This window comes from Pristiophorus japonicus, chromosome 1, assembly GCF_044704955.1.
Source record: "Pristiophorus japonicus isolate sPriJap1 chromosome 1, sPriJap1.hap1, whole genome shotgun sequence".
Classification (NCBI taxonomy): domain Eukaryota; kingdom Metazoa; phylum Chordata; class Chondrichthyes; family Pristiophoridae; genus Pristiophorus; species Pristiophorus japonicus.
The window spans coordinates 274,702,759-274,722,074 of NC_091977.1; the positions used below are offsets into that span (position 1 = coordinate 274,702,759).

At 45.4% G+C, this 19,316-nt stretch overlaps 1 protein-coding gene across 3 annotated transcripts in view; it reads left to right on the forward strand.

Moving 5' to 3' along the window:
- The window catches only part of zfpm2a (zinc finger protein, FOG family member 2a), a 1,363,132-nt gene that overhangs the window by 665,992 nt on the left and 677,824 nt on the right, over positions 1-19,316 (forward strand). For all 3 annotated transcript variants that reach the window (XM_070888458.1, XM_070888457.1, XM_070888459.1), the window contains exon 4: positions 16,064-16,185. In XM_070888458.1, coding sequence (XP_070744559.1) covers positions 16,064-16,185 — 122 coding nt within the window. The remainder of the gene's footprint in view (positions 1-16,063; positions 16,186-19,316) is intronic.

Genomic DNA, 19,316 nt, shown 5'->3' on the forward strand with positions numbered 1-19,316 from the left:
GACTAAGGTCACACATTACTTTGAGCTCATAGTGTTCAGTCTGACTCTTTCTCCATACATAACAATTACATTTGAGGTCCTGCTTCTGAATCTACTTCCTAATTGCTGGAACTCATTTTTGCAGGCCTGAATCCTATTCTTCCCTATGTTGTCGGTTGCAATATGAACCATGAGTTTGTCTCCGCCCCACTCCCCACCCCCCCTCCCCCCCCGCCCCCATCATATTCAAAAGTACTTCAGGAGCTTCTTTTGCACTTGCTTCATTCTTACCCTAGCACCTGGGAGTCAACATACAGTTTGGAACTCAGATTTACAATTAAGGAAGTGATTGATTATTCCTCTCACTGTTGAAACTTACACTCCACTGGTTCTCCTTCCTTGAGCAACTATTTTTTCAATAGTGCTGAGGCATTACTCGTGGCTGCTCTCCCTGATACATCATCCTTGGAACAAGTTTCCAGTATTGAAAACTTATTTGCTAAGCCAGTGCCTCAGGAGACCTCTACACTTCCTCCCTACACCTCTTCCACCTTGATAGATTGTCATTCGGTTACTGTCCTTATCCCCTGTCTTTCTATCTACTTGTGGGTTGATTTCTTCTTGGAAGGTGTACTCTAGAACCCCTCTTCTCCATTATATAATGGAGTGTCTCCCTCTGTTCCTCAAGTTTGAGCGAATATAGCTGGATACACTTCCTCAAAGTTTGTTTGCCCTGGATACTCAAAACATCTAGGAACTAACACATTGAGCAACATTTGCACAAACATGTACTATATGATATCTAAAAATGTAAACATGATACACGGTTTAGTACACGAATTGAAAGTCTAAAAAGTGAGTCCGACTGTATACAATACTGTGGCTATTTGTAATTGAGAGCAAACTCCCTCCACAATCTCTTGTTCTGCTGTGCTCTCTTCTCGCCGATTTACTGCATTCTTGTGCACACTCAGACAATACAATTCACACACTTGGACGGCACACGAATAAATACTTATACCAACTACTGTACTACACCAGGGTACTCATTCTAGAATAACAGTCTTTCATGTACCATTCCCCTCCCTGTACCTGCTTGCCAAACCTTCATTCAATGCCAATTTTTAAATTGGGCTGAAACTCCTTCCATTAAGTGTACTATACTTCTGCCTCTTACCTAAAATAAATAGTAGACTCGAAATCCCGGCCTCCCCAGGTCTGTACGGAATGTATACGGACCCGTGAAGGCATCGCAAAAGCTGGTTTTCAGCGCACGCGCTGAAAACCGGCTTTTCCGATCTGTCAAGCTCCAGCTTGTCAGATCCTCCGTTTTTCCACAGCCAGGACATTCGCAAGGGCAAGATTGCGGTATTTACCCATCTCTTACCCAGCGGATGTCCTGAAAACTCTTGCGCCTGTTAAAAGCAGGCGCATAGCCTACTTTTACAGGTGTAAGAGTTTTAAAGCATATAAAAACATAATAAAATAAAATTTTAAAAACACATTTCATTGTTTAAAAACCCTGCCTACTACGGTAAGTTTATTTTAAACCTGAATTAAAAAAACTTTTTTAAATCGGAAAAATATATTTTTTTCTGATATTTTTTAACTTTAATTTTAATTAATTTTAATTACGTGAGGTGTATTTTTTATTTTTTATTATGGTGTTCAGTGTGTTTGTTTTTTTTTCTCACATTAATAGCAATGAGAACTTGTTATTAATGAGAATGCTGTGGAATACTGATTGGTTGAGCAGTCACATGTGACTGCACCTTCTGTGTCTGAACCTCGAGGACGGGAGCGCGCTCCGCAGTGTGGGAAGAGAAGGCCTCCCCAGCGGATTAGCAGGTGCCTCCGGGACCACCAGGTAAATTCGTAAAAATTCTCTGGTCGCAGGCGTTTGTTTGAAAGAAGCCTCCGACCGGAATTTCAGGGCCATTATTTATCCATTCTTAACTCCTGTCTAACCCTGGAAATAAGATGATGAATCGCCCACCTGCTTTCATTCTCAGCTGACAATGACTCATGATGCAAATGGGCTACTGAGTGTTGGGAATAATTCTACTCGATGGATGACAGACTTCTAATTAGGGCCGAGAATTTGCTTGAACCTACTCCGTCTCCGCTGCCATAGCTTTAACGGCAATGCAGCAGAAACCATGTTTATGTGTGTAAACAGTTTCCATCACACTTTCGCCAAAGTTACCGCAGCAGAGCGGGAGCAACTCCAAGGAAAATCCTGGCCCGTGTTTTACTGCTGTGCCCAATCCTGTACTCGTATGACAGCCATAAATGCAACAGGAGAGCAATCAAGAATAGAGTCCCTCCCTAGCTAAGGGGTGTTGAATTCAGTTGTCAGCTCCCTGTTGTCACCTTGCTTGAGAGCACCTAACTCAGACCATTGACTGAACCTTGCACCTTCCTGATATGTATGGCTTAGAATCACACAAGGAGAGTGCTGGACTTGGCATTACGTGCTTCCATGTTGTTTTCGATTGCCAGAATGCTTTGAGCATTAGCATAAGGATGATTTAATGGCTGTAATAATAAAATTCTCTCCCTAAATCCGTCCAACTTGCTAACTTTCTCCCCTGCTTCAAAGGTCTCAAAATATATATTTTTAATCATCTCAGTGTTTCCTCCCCTAACCCTTCTCCTATCTCTATTGGTGCCTGGTTACTTTCAATGTTGTCAAGTGCTTTGGGACTGTTATTACCTGAAAAGCTGCTATACAGGTGCAGCTTGTTATTGTTGATATTCAGGATGAATTTTAAGCTTGAGGATTTAATCATTAAAAGTAGTTACAGTAAAAACAATTTTTACATTTGGAACTGGCAGATAACAAGCTGAGATTCGCAATAAGAATTTTTGAAACTGTTCTCAACTTTTCCTTTAAGAAGCTACTGTCATTTGGGATCTGGTAAGGCCAGAATCTTAACTGGGGAAGGACACTTCTTCAGTTCCTACAAACACCATCTCATTTATTTTTCCTTTATATTAATGGCAGTTACACAATGTGAAAGGCCATGTCATTACTCTGAAATCACTCCCTAAGGATTCGCTGGTCTAGTTCACAAATTGCTTGTAAACCTAAAATGAATATACACTTAGGTAATTTGAAACAAGTAACTGTAACAGACTTTAACGATGGATGGTATTGTCGACAGGAGGATGCATTACAAAATAATAAATGAAAATATGAATATCAAGTGAGGTGACCTCATTTTATTGTGTTCTATGTTCCTAAATGCTCTTTGCAAGTACAGATGCAGTGCTTAAAATCCAGAATCCTCGGGACCGAGACCAGGCTTTTCTGGACTTTCAATTTGTTCCTGACGTCACAAATCCGGAAACACACGAGCCCAGGTTCAGGTATTTACGGATTTCGGAACATCAGAAAGGGGGGGGGGGAAAGGGGGATTCTCGCCAAGGAGCTGTTCGGGCCGTCTGGCCCCACCGAGGATGTTGTCGGGCCGTCTGGCCCCACCGAGGAGGTTGTCGGGCGGGGCCCCACCGAGGAGGTTGTCGGGCAGGGCCCCACCGAGGAGGTTGTCGGGCGGGGCCCACCGAGGAGGTTGTCGGGCAGGGCCCCACCGAGGAGGTTGTCGGGTCGTCTGGCCCCACCGAGGAGGTTGTCGGGCCGTCTGGCCCCACCGAGGAGGTTGTCGGGCCGTCTGGCCCCACCGAGGAGGTTGTCGGGCCGTCTGGCCCCACCGAGGAGGTTGTCGGGCAGGGCCCCACCGAGGAGGTTGTCGGGCCGTCTGGCCCCACCGAGGAGGTTGTCGGGCCGTCTGGCCCCACCGAGGAGGTTGTCGGGCGGGGCCCCACCGAGGAGATTGTCGGGCCGTCTGGCCCCACCGAGGAGGTTGTCGGGCGGGGCCCCACCAAGGAGGTTGTCGGGCGGGGCCCCACCGAGGAGGTTGTCGGGCCGTCTGGCCCCACCGAGGAGGTTGTCTGGCCGTCTGGCCCCACCGAGGAGGTTGTCGGGCGGGGCCCCACCGAGGAGGTTGTCGGGCCGTCTGGCCCCACCGAGGAGGTTGTCGGGCGGGGCCCCACCGAGGAGGTTGTCGGGCGGGGCCCCGCCGAGGAGGTTGTCGGGCGGGGCCCCACCGAGGAGGTTGTCGGGCCGTCTGGCCCCACCGAGGAGGTTGTCGGGCGGGGCCCCACCGAGGAGGTTGTCGGGCCGTGTGGCCCCACCGAGGAGTTTGTCGGGCGGGGCCCCACCGAGGAGGTTGTCGGGCGGGGCCCCACCGAGGAGGTTGTCGGGCCGTGTGGCCCCACCGAGGAGTTTGTCGGGCGGGGCCCCACCGAGGAGGTTGTCGGGCGGGGCCCCACCGAGGAGGTTGTCGGGCGGGGCCCCACCGAGGAGGTTGTCGGGCGGGGCCCCACCGAGGAGGTTGTCGGGCCGTCTGGCCCCACCGAGGAGGTTGTCGGGCTGGCCCCACCGAGGAGGTTGTCGGGCTGGCCCCACCGAGGAGGTTGTCGGGCAGGGCCCCACCGAGGAGGTTGTCGGGCTGGCCCCACTGAGGAGGTTGTCGGGCGGGGTCCCACCGAGGAGGTTGTCGGGCTGGCCCCACCGAGGAGGTAGGCCTTTCTCTGGGCATTGAGCATGACTGGGAGAATGAAGATACCAGGACAAGCTGCTGGCAGAGGGAGGAGGAGGAGAAGGGCTCTCAGCAGGAAGCCATATCCTCCGAAGTTTTCTCGGAAGCAATTCTCTTACCTCAACTTCAGCGAGGACCAATGCTTGAGACGTTTTTGCTTCATGAAAGAGGTCATAGAATCATAGAATACTACAGCACAGAAGGAGGCCATTCAGATCATCGAATCTGCGCTGGCTCTTTCAAAGAGAAATCCAGTTAGTCCCACAGCCCCACTCTTTCCTCATATAGAAACATTGAAATTTACAGCGCAGAAGGAGGCCATTTTAGCCCAGCGTGTCCGCACCAGCCAACAAAGAGCCACATGGCCCTCGGTTAGCAGCCCTGAAGGTTACATATAAACCTATGAACAATGAACAATGGCAGAAAGGTAAAGAGTACCCAGCCCAATCAGTCTGCCACATACAACTGCGACACCCCTTACACTGAAACATTCTACATTCCATCCCAATTGGAGCCATGTAACCTCCTGGGAGAGGCAAAAACCAGATAAAAACCCATGCCAGTATGGGGGGAAAAAAAATCTGGGAAAATTCCTCTCTGATCCATCCAGGTAATCGAAACTAATCCAGGATATCACCTTGGCCGTATTCGATTCCCTGCAGTACTTACGTCAGCCAACAAGAGGTTATCTAGTCTAATCCCAATTACCAGCCCTAGGCTTTAAGTTCCCATCCAAGCACCTTTTAAATGTGGTGAGGGTTTCTGCATCCACTACCCTTCCAGGCAGTGAGTTCCAGACCCCCACACCCTCTGCGTGAAGAAGCCCCCCTCAAATCCCCTCTGGACCTTGCACCAACCACCTTAAAACTATGCCCCCTCATAATTGACCCCTCCACTAATGGAAATAGACCATTGCTATTCACTATATCCAAAATGTTGTACACCTCAATGAGGTCTTCTCTCAACCTCCTCTGTTCCAATGAGAACAAACCCAGTCTATCCAATCTGTCCTCATAGCTAAGATTCTCCATTCCAGACAGCATCCTAGTAAATCTCCTCTGCACCCTCTCTAGTGCAATCACATCCTTCCTCCAGCTCTGGCCTAACCAGAGTATTGTACAATTTAAGCATAACCTCCCTGCTCTTGTATTCTATGCCTGGGCCAATAAAGGCAAGAATTCCATATGCCTTCTTAACCACCTTATCCACCCGGTCTGCTGCTTTCAGGGATCTATGGACAAGCACTCCAAGGTCCCTTTGTTTATCTGCACTATTAAGTGGCCTACCGCTTAATGTGCATACCCTTTCCTTATTAAATCTCACAAAGTGCATCACCTCACATGTCTCTGAATCAAATTCCATTTGCCACTGCTCTGCCCACCTGACCAGTAGAATGATATCCTCCAGTTCATGACTTTCCTCTTCCTTACCAACCACACAGCCAATTTTAGTGCCATCTGCAAACTTCTTAATCATACTCCCTATATTCAAATCTAAATCATTGATTATGTACCACAAAAAGTTTTTTCTCCTTCACCTTAAATCTGTGTGCCCTGGTTATCACCATTTTAGTCTTTGGAAACAGATTCTCTTTATTTACTCGATCTAAATCCTTCATGATTTTAAACACCTCGATCAAATCTCCTCTTAGCCTTCTCTATTCTAAGGATAACAACTCCAGCTTCTCATATCTTTTTATCTCATAATACTCCTGTGAAGCGCCTTGGGATATTTCATTACGTTAAAGGTGCTATATATATTCAAGTTGCTGTCGTTATTCTCCAGTCTATCCACGTAACTGTAATCCCTCATCCCTGAAACCATTCTAGTAAATCTCTTCTGTATCCGAACCCTTCACATCCTTCCTAAAGTGTGATGCCCAGAATTGGAGCCGAACTAGAGTTTTATATAGGTTTAGCATAACTTCCTAGCTTTTGTACTCTATGCCTCTATTTATAAAGCCCAGGATCCCATATGATTTATTAACTGCTTTGTTAACCTGTCCTGCCACCTTCAAAGACTTGTGCATAAACATCCCCAGGTCTCTCTGTTTTTGCACCCACTTTAAAATTGGACCATTTAGCATGTATTGTCTCAACTTATTCTTCCTATCACCTCACACTTTTTCACCAGCCCGTCTATGTCTTCTTGAAATCTATGGTCGTGACTGAAATCTGCCAACTGCTACAGCCACGGCTGCAACCTCAAAGTAGGGAAAGGACCGCATTGCCTGTAACTAACAAGGTGGCCGTAGCTCTTAACTTTTATGCTTCTGACTCCTTCCAGGCTGCTGCTGGAGATATAAGCAATCTCGCAATTTGCAGTACACTGATGCATTCGGGTGGTCAATGAGACTCTCTATACGCAGAGAGACAGCTTCATTTTATTTCCTCCTGCCAGAGGCAAGCAGGTGGAGCGAGCACGATGGTTTTCATGGATTGCAGGCTTCGCCATGGTGCAGGGAGCAATTGACTGCACGCATATCGCCTTGAGTGCGTCTCACGTGAACTCGGCCATTTTCATGAATGGAAAGGGATTCCACTCCCTTCACGAAAGAGGTCATAGAATCATAGAATACTACAGCACAGAAGGAGGCCATCCAGGCCATGGCATCTGCACTGGCTCTTTCAAAGAGCAATCCAGTTAGTCCCACTGCCCCACTCTTTCCTCATATAGAAACATTGAAATTTACAGCGCAGAAGGAGGCCATTTTGGCCCATCATGTCCGCACGGCCCTCGGTCAGCAGCCCTGAAGGTTACATATAAACCTATGAACAAAGAACACTGACAGAAAGATAAAGAGCATCCAGCCCAACCAGTCTACCCCACACTGCAACACCCCTTACACTAAAACATTCTACATTCCACCCCAACTGGAGCATGTGACCTCCTGGGAGAGGCAAAAAACAGATAAAAACCCACGCCAATTGGGGAAAAAAAATCTGGGAAAATTCCTCTCCGACCCATCCAGGTGATTGAAACTAGTCCAGGGGATCACCCTGACTGTATTTGATTCCTTGCAGTACTTACCATCGTATCTGCGCCAGCCAACAAGAGGTTATCCAGTCTAATCCCACTTACCAGCTCTAGGTCCGTAACCCTGCAGGTTACGACACTTTAAGTGCCCATCCAAGTACCTTTTAAACACCTCTATCAAATCTCCTCTTAGCCTTCTCTGTTCTAAGGATAACAACTCCAGCTTCTCATATCTTTTTATCTCATAATACTCTGGTGAAGCGCCTTGGGACATTTCACTATGTTAAAGGCGCTATATAAATACAAGTTGCTGTTGTTGTTCTCCAGTCTATCCATGTAACTGTAAATAATTAATGAGCGATACCAGTAATCTCAAGCACACCTTACCTTTCCTCTATCACTGACCATCACATTGTTCACTTTCTGACAACATAAAAATACAACCCACCAGAAAATGAACATTCTAATCTAATTTTATAAATTCAATAATGACTTAATGCATAGAAAAGTAAACTCACCCTTGTGCATTCCATTAGTGCCTTTTCCGTGTGCCTTTGCCTCTCCTAGTGCACCTATAAGGTGCTTCCCCAGTGGCTGGAGCATGGCTGGTGGAAGGCTGCTGACCTCCAATTGAGGAGACGGTACATGGCCTTGGAAGGCCCGGCTTCAGACTACTCCATTGCAGCCTGGGCTGCAGCAGTCTGGGCTGGCTGGCTGACAGGGCACTGAGAGAATGGTAGGAATGGGAGCAGGAATGCTGCCCCACTTAAAGAAGAAAACAGGATCTTGCTCCATGGAGCCACTGCTACTCTCCTGGGCGATGCCTCAGCAATCCAAGTAATCTGTTAGAGAACTGATTGATTGACAGCTGTGATGCCCTATTAGCCTCTTTGAACAGTGGTGCCCAGACCAATGATGGCAGCAGTCTGAGCTTCCACTGCGGCACTGAGATCTCTGATGTAAGCTGCTTGTGCTCTAGTGGAAGCTGTGACATTGGCCAACAGACCCTGCATCATGGTGGGTTCCACAGGTGAGCTGATGGAGGTGACCACCCATTCCAGGCTGGAAAGTTTGGGCTCCAAGCTCTGCGCAAAGCCCTGTGCCAAGTTGGTGCTGATCTCCTCCACATTCCTTTACATTGAGTGCCCTTTACATTGAGCGCAGGCTTTCTAGCAGGCTTTCCAGTGCACCAAGTATTTGGTTATGTACACCCATCAGCCTTCTTCTGTAGCCTGGCCCATCGAAGTCCTCATTTGTGTCCTTTGCAGCAGAACTAGTGTGCAACCTTACCCTCTAGTGACCTGGCATCTGTGCTATCCTTTCCCCTCACCCTGGCTCCTGTACACTTGTGCCCGGTGTCTTACCACATGCAGATCCCTCCTCTATTCTAGCCTCTAAAGTAGACATAGTGTCAGTGTCTGAGCTGGTGGCTGAGAGTGTAAGATCAAGCGATGGTGTTGCTTCATCTTCACTGTCTTCTTCATCTGCACTGTCTTCTTCCTCTTCCTCCATTGACTGAGAAAGTTCTAGCTCTTGGGTATCTGAAATGAAAAAGGGACAAGGGTTGGATTGTGGTCAGGGGAGAGGAGATAGTAAGAAGTGCCTGCTTACACCTTCAGCAGCTTGTGAGTCAGCAGAGATTGAGGCATGAGGGTGAAGAAGAATTAGGTATGTGGATAACCTCATCATCGATCCCTCCAGTGGCCACGGCCTCAATGATGCCCTTCCCATGATGGCCAGTACTGTCTGATCCTGTGGGTGTGTATGTTTGAGTGTGTGCATGTGCGCATGTGTGTATGCAGGCGTGTGTGAACATCTATGTTTGTGTGTGCATGCACGTATGTGTGTAGATGTGTATGCGTGAGTGTGTTGTTATCTGGTTTTGTGATGATTTCTATTATTATAGGCATCTGTTTTCCTGGTGGTTACAAAGAAGGGTTGGGTATTTATCCATCCACAGTATCAATTTCCTGGCACTCATCTGTACTGATAGTGCTGGGGAATAGCACATTGTTTCACACAGTGACATCACCATTACAAGGTCAGGTTTATCATAACACAGATAAAATGCAGTTTGGAGCACTCTTTATGTTTGCCCAACAAGTCCTAGCTCAATCCTAATCTCCATGGAGACTCTCTCTTTGCCTCTCCCTCCCTTTGTCTCATAAACACCATTGTAAGAATTACCTGCAGTTAATCCTTTGGTTTCTCCCAGTTGAACTGCCCAAGCACAGATTGTGTCATATTGCAGGCAGTTTTGTGAAGTTGGGAAGTGCAATGTGAATACCCAAGCCCATTTCAGATGTGCTACTAGTTTTAACAGTGAATATTAGTAAAGCACTACATTAATGATGTATTGTGGGATGAACCTGTGTGATATGGCCAGGATAGCACGATGGGGTAGATTTCCCATCGCAGCACCCAGCGCAGTAAGTATTGGAAAATCTGGTGAGAAGAAGCACGTGTCAGTAAAGGAGCCTGCTCAATTTTTCAACCATTAATTTAAACAGATATTTTGGGTAAAAGAATGAGGAGAGGTAATATAAACTAAAAAGTGGGTCAAGGAACAGAAAGATCTGGAGTTTCACATGGACACATATTTGAAGGTGGCAGGATAAGTTGATAAAGCAATTAAAAAAGCATATGGCGTCCTTGGCTTTATTAATAGAGTCATAAAGTACAAAAGCAAGGAAGTTATGCTGAACCTTTATAAATCAGTGGTTAGGCCCCAGCTGGGGCATTGTGTCCAATTCTGGGCACCACAATTTAGGAAGGATATCAAGGCCTTGGAGAGGGGTGCAGAGGAGATTTACCAGAATTATACTCGGGAGGAAGGACTTCAGTTATGTGGCGAGACTGGAGAAGCTGGGATTGTTCTCCTTCGAACAGAGAAGATTAAAGGGAGATTTGATCGAGGTTTTCAAAATTTTGAAGGGTTTTGATAGAGTAAATAAGGAGAAACTGTTTCCACGAGCAGGAGGGTTGGTAATGAGAGGACATAGACTTAAGATAATTAGCAAAAGGACCAGTGAGGAGATAAGGAGAATTTGTATTTTCCTCGTGTTCCCTCCCACCTGTAGTCATGTTAAAAAACAGATAGAAATCCCAAGGCTAATTCATAGGAAAAAAATCTGTGAACTTCGTTTCCGAACCCCTAAAGAGATCGATCACAAATTCCAGTGATATCTCAAGGGTTTCCGCTGAAGTTACAGCATGAAGTTACAAACAGGACGGTCTGCACCTGGGCAGGACCGGAACCAATGTCCTAGGGGGACTGTTTGCTAGTGCTGTTGGGGAGGGGTTAAAATATTGTGGCAGTGGGATGGGAACCTATGCAGGGAAACAGAGGGAAGTAAAATAGGGGCAGAAGCAAAAGATAGAAAGGAGAATAGTAAAAGTGGAGGGCAGATAAACCCAAGGCAAAAAACAAAAAGGGCCACGTTAAAGCAAAATTCTAAAGGGGTGAAGTGTGTTAAAAAGACAAGCCTGAAGGCTCTGTGCCTCAATGCGAGGAGTAATTGGAATAAGGTAGACAAATTAACTGCGTAGACAGTAGTTAACGGATGTGTTGTAATTGGCATCACGGAGACATGGCTCCAGGGTGACCAAGGCTGGGAACTCAACATCTAGGGGTATTCAACATTTAGGAAGGATAGGCAAAGAGGAAAATGAGGCGGGGTGGCGTTGCTGGTTAAAGAGGAAATTAATGCAATAGTAAGGAGGGACATTAGCCTGGATGATGTGGAATAGGTATGGGTGGAACTGCGGAATTCCAAAGGGCACAAAACACTAATGGGAGTTGTGTACAGACCACCAAACAGTAGTAGTGAGGTTGGGGACAGCATCAAACAAGAAATAAGTGATGTGTGCATTAAAGGTACAGCAGTTATCATGGGCGACTTTCATCTACATATTGATTGGACAAACCAAACTGGTAGCAATACGGTGGAAGAGGATTTCCTGGAATGTATTAGGGATTATTTTCCAGACCAATACGTCGAGGAACCAACTAGAAAGCAGGCCATCCCAGACTGGGTGATGTGTAATGAGAAGAGACTAATTAGCAATCTTGTTGTGCGAGGCCCCTTAGGGAAGAGTGACCATAATACGGTAGAATTCTTTATTAAGATGGAGAGTGACACAGTTAATTCGCAAACTAGGGTCCTGAACTTAAGGAAAGGTAACTTCGACGGTATGAAGCGTGAATTGGCTAGAATAGATTGGCAAAGGATACTTAAAGGGTTGACGGTGGATAAGCAATGGCAAACATTTAAAGATCACATGGATGAACTTCAGCAATTGTACATCCCTGTCTGGAGTAAAAATAAAACAGGGAAGGTGGCTCAACCGTGGCTAACAAGGGAAATTAAGGATAGAGTTAAAGCCAAGGAAGAGGCATATAAATTGGCTAGAAAAAGCAACAAACCTGAGGACTGGGAGAAATTTAGAATTCAAGAGAGGAAGACTAAGGGTTTAATTAAGAGGGAGAAAATAGAGTACGAGAGGAAGCTTGCAGGGAACATAAAACCTGACTGCAAAAGCTTCTATAAATATGTGAAGAGAAAAAGATTAGTGAAGACAAATGTAGGTCCCTTGCAGTCAGAATCAGGTGAATTTATAATGGGGAACAAAGAAATGGCAGACCAATTGAACCAATACTTCTGTTCTGTCTTCACGAAGGAAGACACAAATAACCTTCCGAATGTATTCGGGGACAGTGGGTCTAGTGAGATGGAGGAACTGAAAGATATCCTTATTAGGCGGGAAATTGTGTTATGAAATTGATGGGATTGAAGGCCGATAAATCCCCGGGGCCCAATAGTCTGCATCCCAGGTTACTTAAGGAAGTGGCCCTAGAAATAGTGGATGCATTGGTGATCATTTTCCAACAGTCTATCGACTCTGGATCAGTTCCTATGGACTGGAGGATAGCTAATGTAACACCACTTTTTAAAAATGGAGGGAGAGAGAAAACGGGTAATTATAGACCAGTTAGCCTGACATCAGTAGTGGGGAAAATGTTGGATTCAATCATTAAGGATGAAATTGCAATGCATTTGGAAAGCAGTGACAGGATCGGACCAAGTCAGAATGGATTTATGAAAGGGAAATAATGCTTGACGAATCTTCTGGAATTTTTTGAGGATGTAACTAGCAGAGTGAACAAGGGAGAACCAGTAGATATGGTGTATTTGGACTTTCAAAAGACTTTTGACAAGGTTCCGCACAAGAGATTGTTGTGCAAAATCAAAGCACATGGTATTGGGGGTAATGTACTGACGTGGATATAGAACTGGTTGACAGACAGGAAGCAGAGAGTCGGGATAAATGGGTCCTTTTCAGAATGGCAGGCAGTGACTAGTGGAGTGCTGCAGGGCTCAGTGCTGGGGCCCCAGCTCTTTACAATATACATTAACGATTTAGATGAAGGAATTGAGTGTAATATCTCCAAGTTTGCAGATGACACTAAACTGGGTGCCGGTGTGAGCTGTGAGAGGCTGCAGGGTGACTTGAACAGGTTAGGTGAGTGGGCAAATGCAAGGCAGATGCAGTATAATGTGGATAAATGTGAGGTTATCCATTTTGGGGGCAAAAACACGAAGACAGAATTTTATCTGAATGGCGACAGATTAGGAAAACGGGAGGTTCAACGAGACCTGGGTGTCATGGTTCATCAGTCACTGAAAGTGGGCATGCAGGTACAGCAGGCGGTGAAGAAGGCAAATGGTATGTTGGCCTTCATAGCTAGGGGATTTGAGTATAGGAGCAGGGAGGTCTTACTGCAGTTGTACAGGACCTTAGTGAGGCCTCACCTCGAATATTGTATTCAGTTTTGGTCTCCTAATCTGAGGAAGGACGTTCTTGCTATTGAGGGAGTGCAGCGAAGGTTCACCAGACTGATTCCAGGGATGGCTGGCCTGTCATATGAGGAGAGACTGCATCAACTGGGCCTTTATTCACTGGAGTTTAGAAGGATGATAGGGGATCTCATAGAAACATACAAGATTCTGACGGGATTGGACAAGTTAGATGCGGGAAGAATGTTCTTCGGATAAGGGGTAGGCCATTTAGGACTGAGATGAGGAGAAACTTCTTCACTCAGAGAATTGTTAACCTATGGAATTCCCTGCCGCAGAGAGTTGTTGATGCCAGTTCATTGGATATATTCAAAAGGGTGTTAGATATGGCCCTTAAGGCTAAGGGGATCAAGGGGTATGGAGAGAAAGCAGGAAAGGGGTGCTGAGGGAATGAACAGCCATGATCTTATTGAATGGCAGTGCAGGCTCGAAGTGCCGAATGACCTACTCCTGCTCCTATTTTCTATGTTTCGATGTTTCTATGTTTCTATGAGATTGGGAGAAGTGCAACCCCCTGGTCTAACAGTGGAGAATGCAAAGCACAGTCAGCAAGACAGGAGTTATATTGCTGGCTGTCCCTCACTGTGACTTTTCCTCTGTCCAGCACATTTACTTACATGGACAGAGCTGTCCTCCTTGGCAGCTATTTTTTAATGTTTCGCAACAATCACTTTCTGACAACAGTAAAAAGTCTCAGTACTAGGTTTGAAATGTGTACAACTGATTACCTGAGCTCTTTTTAAACCTGCCTTCATATCAAACAATGGGAAACCCAAAGAGTGTTTTTGAACTCCAAAAAATGTTTTGCATCAGTGCAAAAGTGGAAGTGCAATAGGAGCTTAAAAAAACTGAGTGTTTCATTTGTAGTCAGATTCCAGTGATAATGGGCTCAAAATTGGCCCACCCTTTGTTTCGGAACACTCACCGGAGATGCGCCGCTTTTCTGCGTTGAAAAGTGCTAAAAAAAAAACAGTCCTCACTTTGGCCACTGTCCAGCCTCTCCCAGGTCTTTGCACAGCGTGGCCAGTCGGGTCGGGGCGGAGCCAGCGTACTGCACTGAAAACAGTGCCGGGACGTCTGCACATGCACGTTGGAGTGTGCACGCATGCGCAGTAGCCCCTGCCGCCAGCCTCTCAGTGTGCGTGCTGCAGCGTGGGTCCTGATCATCATCATCATCATACCGGCTGCTGGTACGTCCCGCCCCTATCCCAGGCCAAGTGGCCTACCGCACAGGCCAGCCCACTGCCTTCCCGGGCTGAAGATGAAGGTAGGGTAGGACTTCTATTTCCTATTTGGATATTTTGAAAAAATTATGTAAATATGTTTTGTCTCTTTGAATAGTGGTGACCATTTAGCAAGCCTATTTACCTGGTGCTATTGTGAAAGAAGAACATAAGTGACGGAGGAACACTAAAGAATATCTTATTTATTGAAGTAGACTTTATTTCAATAATATGGGCTCAATTTTGGCCCAGTATAATCATTGCAAACAAATAGTTGTTTAAATTAGTTGTGATATTAGGCAATTTAATTCAACTATCTTTTACTTCTTTTATTTTTGTAGTTTAAGCTTCCATGATTGCTTCTGTTGTATAGTAAATTAACTTTGCGAAGTTTGTCATATGATGTCCTGTATAGCTGTTTGATCCTATTCACATTCTTTAGTCAAATCATTAAGTTCTGCTGGCCTCTGATGTACCTACCTGCGCTGATTTCTTAACTCTCCACTGATTTCTTAACTCTCCGCAAGGGTTTTCACAAGCGGCCACAAGTGGCCACATACGCTGGCCTAAGTTAGTTTAGAGTAACTATTAGCTGGCCAAAGTTGCCTAAATGGCCAAAACTGACGTAAGTGGCTGGTAACACCCTGTTTTGAAAAAAAAAACTAAACTAAAAAAATCCTAACTGGCACAAATTGAATATGCAAAATGTGGATTTTTAAGATACTCCAAAAAAAACGGAGCAACTCCTGGCCAATTTTGAGCCCTATGAAATTACTTCTGTAACATTTAATTTGACTCTCAATTATTTTACACAGAGATTATCCAAATTTTCCAAAAATGAGTGCTGAGTAAATCTCTGTCTGATAATGTGACTAACTTCCAAGATAAATAGCATTCTCTATTGCATGTCTTTTCATTTTCCATGATGCTTATCCTTATGGCCTTCCAGAGTATGTTTGGCCAATTGTATTGAATATTGGGGCTGATTTCTACTTTGGACATACAGCACACAGCTGAATCAAGCCTTCCCAGATTCATTTTTTGTTGAACCTTCAATGGTTTGTCCTAGGGTGTTGTAAAACCCTAAAGGACAAATTGAAAACCGAAGAAGTAAATTAAGGGCAACAAGTACTTTATTTGGGCAAATGGTTGGTAGAGGAGCTACATAGTTGATTTTGACGTTGTCATTGGTTGACAACTTTAAACAACATATATTGTGGCTTTTTTAATATTCTGTGTTGAAATCTTCCAACATGCAGTATGAAAACCAACCAATGAAATGCCAATTAAAACTGGCAACAGGTAGCAATTTTGTAAAGCCAACCGGGTCTGTCAAAAGTATCCAGGTGGTCATCCTGAAACAGTTTTACCACATGTCCATCCGATTGCCACTTTAACAGTGACTCCTTTTCTTTTCCTCCAGGTGAGCTTGAGATATTCCAGAAAAATGGAGAGCGAAGAATTCGCAGTCGACAACAAATACCTGGTGGGACAACATGGGGACCTTTTGACGGCAGTATAGGAGTGACTGACAGTGGCTCTTTGGTATGTTACTGTTTCAGTTGTGTAAAGTCTAACACATCTAGTTATTTTTATGCAATAGCACCAGGCCAGGATTAATAAAAACCTGACTATTTCTTGTTTTATAGCTATTATATGGAGCTGTTTATATGAAATTATTATAAAGTGACAAATTTTGTGATGATGAATTTCTTATTGAAACAATTCTCCATATAAAATGGAGGTCAATTGTTTAGACTAAAAAATTAGTCATTGTTTGTCAACAACATTCCTTGATCCAGTCAATAAACCAGTTGTTAATTTGTTGATTAAAAAAAATTGAATGGCCCCTCCCTCTCCTAAATGGCATAAGTGTGGTGCTGATGCTCCTTGATGTGTTGAGTTTTCTGATTGTAGCTGGCAGCATGGTAGGGACACTACTATCCTAAGAAATTCACGATTCGTTGGTAAAAATGATAAATATTTTTATTGTGATAAGTTCATTGGCCTAGAAATCCGATAAAACAGAGAAGCGGCCAGTGACACCACGAGGCAAGGTTAATTTGTAAAAGGAGCGCAGGCAACTCTGTTATTTTGGTGATCAGAGCGCAGAACATACCGTCAATGCGCTTTTTCAGGCGTTGCTCTCAGCGTGGCTGCAGCATCCCTGAAGCAAGGCAACATTGCCTTGAATCTAGCCTGTCATTTTAGAAAGCAGTCTCGAGCCCTTAAAGGGGAACTGCCTTCGAAAATTTAAAAAATTAAATTATTTTTAAATCGGCAGTTTTTAGCTCAACTACCTTCTGAAAAAAATGAATGTTAAAAATAATTCCCAAATGGCACTCTTCAGCTCTGAAAGCTGAATTGCCTTCCGCACCTACAAAAATGGTAAAAGTGCTTCAGCGCTAACACAAATGGCTCAACAAGCCAGGGAAGAGGCACCAAGGGTCTCGCACGCAGCACTCCAGCTTTGAACAGTGGTTCAACAGTGGAAGAGAGGTCCTCTACTCACAGGGGGCCAGGAGGCCCTCCAAAAAGAACGATGTGGGACAAGATCATTGAGGCCAGCACTGCTAGCAGTGTCACCCCCACCACCTGGCTCCAGTGCCCAAAGAAGTTTCATGACCTCAGACCATTGGTCAAGGCCAGTGAATGTATCTTCAAAAGCCATCTCCTGCGAAGTTCACCACTAGCCTTACACACTGCTCAATGCATGACTCTCCCTCCCTCCCCCAATCATTCACCTACCTACAATCTGTACCAAACACGAGGCACACCTCCCATTCCTAGCTTCACCTCACCCCATGGAGGATATGGTGCTGGCCATTCTTGGCAGGGACATGAATGAGCCCTTGGCCAGCAGCAGGGCTGAAAGAATGCAAGATGCTGGTATCCTCATACGTTATCCTCCTTCTCACATCTCACTTCCTCCTCATCCCACAATCTCTTTTGTTATACAAGCTGCGCATGGTGTAAGCATGCACCTCTTGCTTTCCCGCCCTTCCCTCACTGCAACTCCACCCTTGTGCCTTCTTCATTTCACACACCCAACAAATACAGCCTGCCCATCCAGTAGGTCAACAAGAAGAGGGAAAGTGAAAAAGAAGAAACACTATCACTCGATTTGACACTCCCAGCCACCAGCTCCTTGAGGTTGTCCTGCAAGGTCATCTGCGGTGTCCCCCACTGAAAGTCAGCAATCTTCCACCAGCAATGCTGTAGCCACTGAGGTAGCACTTCAGAGGTGCACTAGATCAGGAAAAGGCACACACAAGACAGTCACTAAGGGAATGCACAAGGGTGATTTATGATTTCTTGATGTCACATTGGCTGCATGTATGGATAAAGTTAGATTGAAAGGTTTGCTTTGTGGTGGCTTTTATTTCAGTATTGTGGCCAAGAGGACGCTGTGATGGTCAGTAACAGAGGGAAGCTAACGTATGGGACAAATGTTGAAAGGGGAATTGAAGTTGTGTTCACTGGTACTGCAGGTGGATGATTCCATCCCGGATATCCCGGCCAGAAAGGGGCTGTCTGGGTTGTCTCCTTCCTTCTGCTTCCTCCTCTCCTGCATCTTCCTCTTCTGCTTCCTCCTCTTCCCTCTGCGAGCAGCTTGTCACCTTTGCTGCCTCTGCTTCATCTCCGTGTGCCCCCCCCAGGACTGGGAGCAAGTGGTCTTATCAGAAGCAAAATGCTGCGGATGCTGTAACTGTGAAATAAAAGCAGAAAATGTTGGAAATACTGAGCATACTCAGGCAGCACCTCGACCTAAGAATGTGAACTCTGCTTTTCTCTCTCCATAGATGCTGCCTGATCTGCTGAATATTTTCAGTATTTTCTGTTTTCTCAGAGGCCTTCCTTTACCATCCAAAGCCTTGCAAGCATCCAGCAGCACTCCCTGCACATTTTAAGAACATTTAAATGTATTGTACCAAGCCACTACTTCAATAAAATACAAAAAAAAATCTAAAAGCTGAAACCCAAACTTACATGAAAGATGTGTGTCCCTTTAAGAAGCACTGACAGCCTCTCTGCAAGACTGCTTCAGGCACATTTTTCTGTGTGTACTTAAGACCCAGTGTTACGACGAGAACGTCTGACAGTGTCATATCAGGCATTGCATGCCGATTGATGTCACGATCTGTTCATTTAGGTTTGAGAGGCCAGCGCTGATAACGCCATGTCCCGCGCTGGAAGCAAGGTGGCCACCATTTGTTCAACAAAGCCGGCCTAACTGCTGGCGCTACACTGAGGAATTTCTAAGCCATTGCCTTACTTCCTGTTTTTTTAAAATCGAACAATTTAATGTCGGGTTTTACGCCATCACCTGTGTATATTATATTAAAACAAAACACAGAAAATGCTGAAAATACTCAGCAGGTCAGCCAACATCTATGGAGAGAGAAAGAGATTTAACATTTCAGCTTGATAACCTGCTGCTTGAGTTCTGACAAAAGGTCATCGATCTGAAACGTGAACTCTGTTTCTCTCTCCACAGATGTTGTCTGCCCTGCTGAGTGTTTTCCAGCCAGTTCTGTTGTTATTTCAGATTTCCAGCAACCGCAGTATGTTCCTGTTGGCCAAGCAGCTCAGCTGCCTTCAGTGGACAAGTGGCACTGCTTCGAGGCCAGCTTGTGCTCTGTCGCTGTAAAGTACGCCCTCAGCTGGAAGGGAAA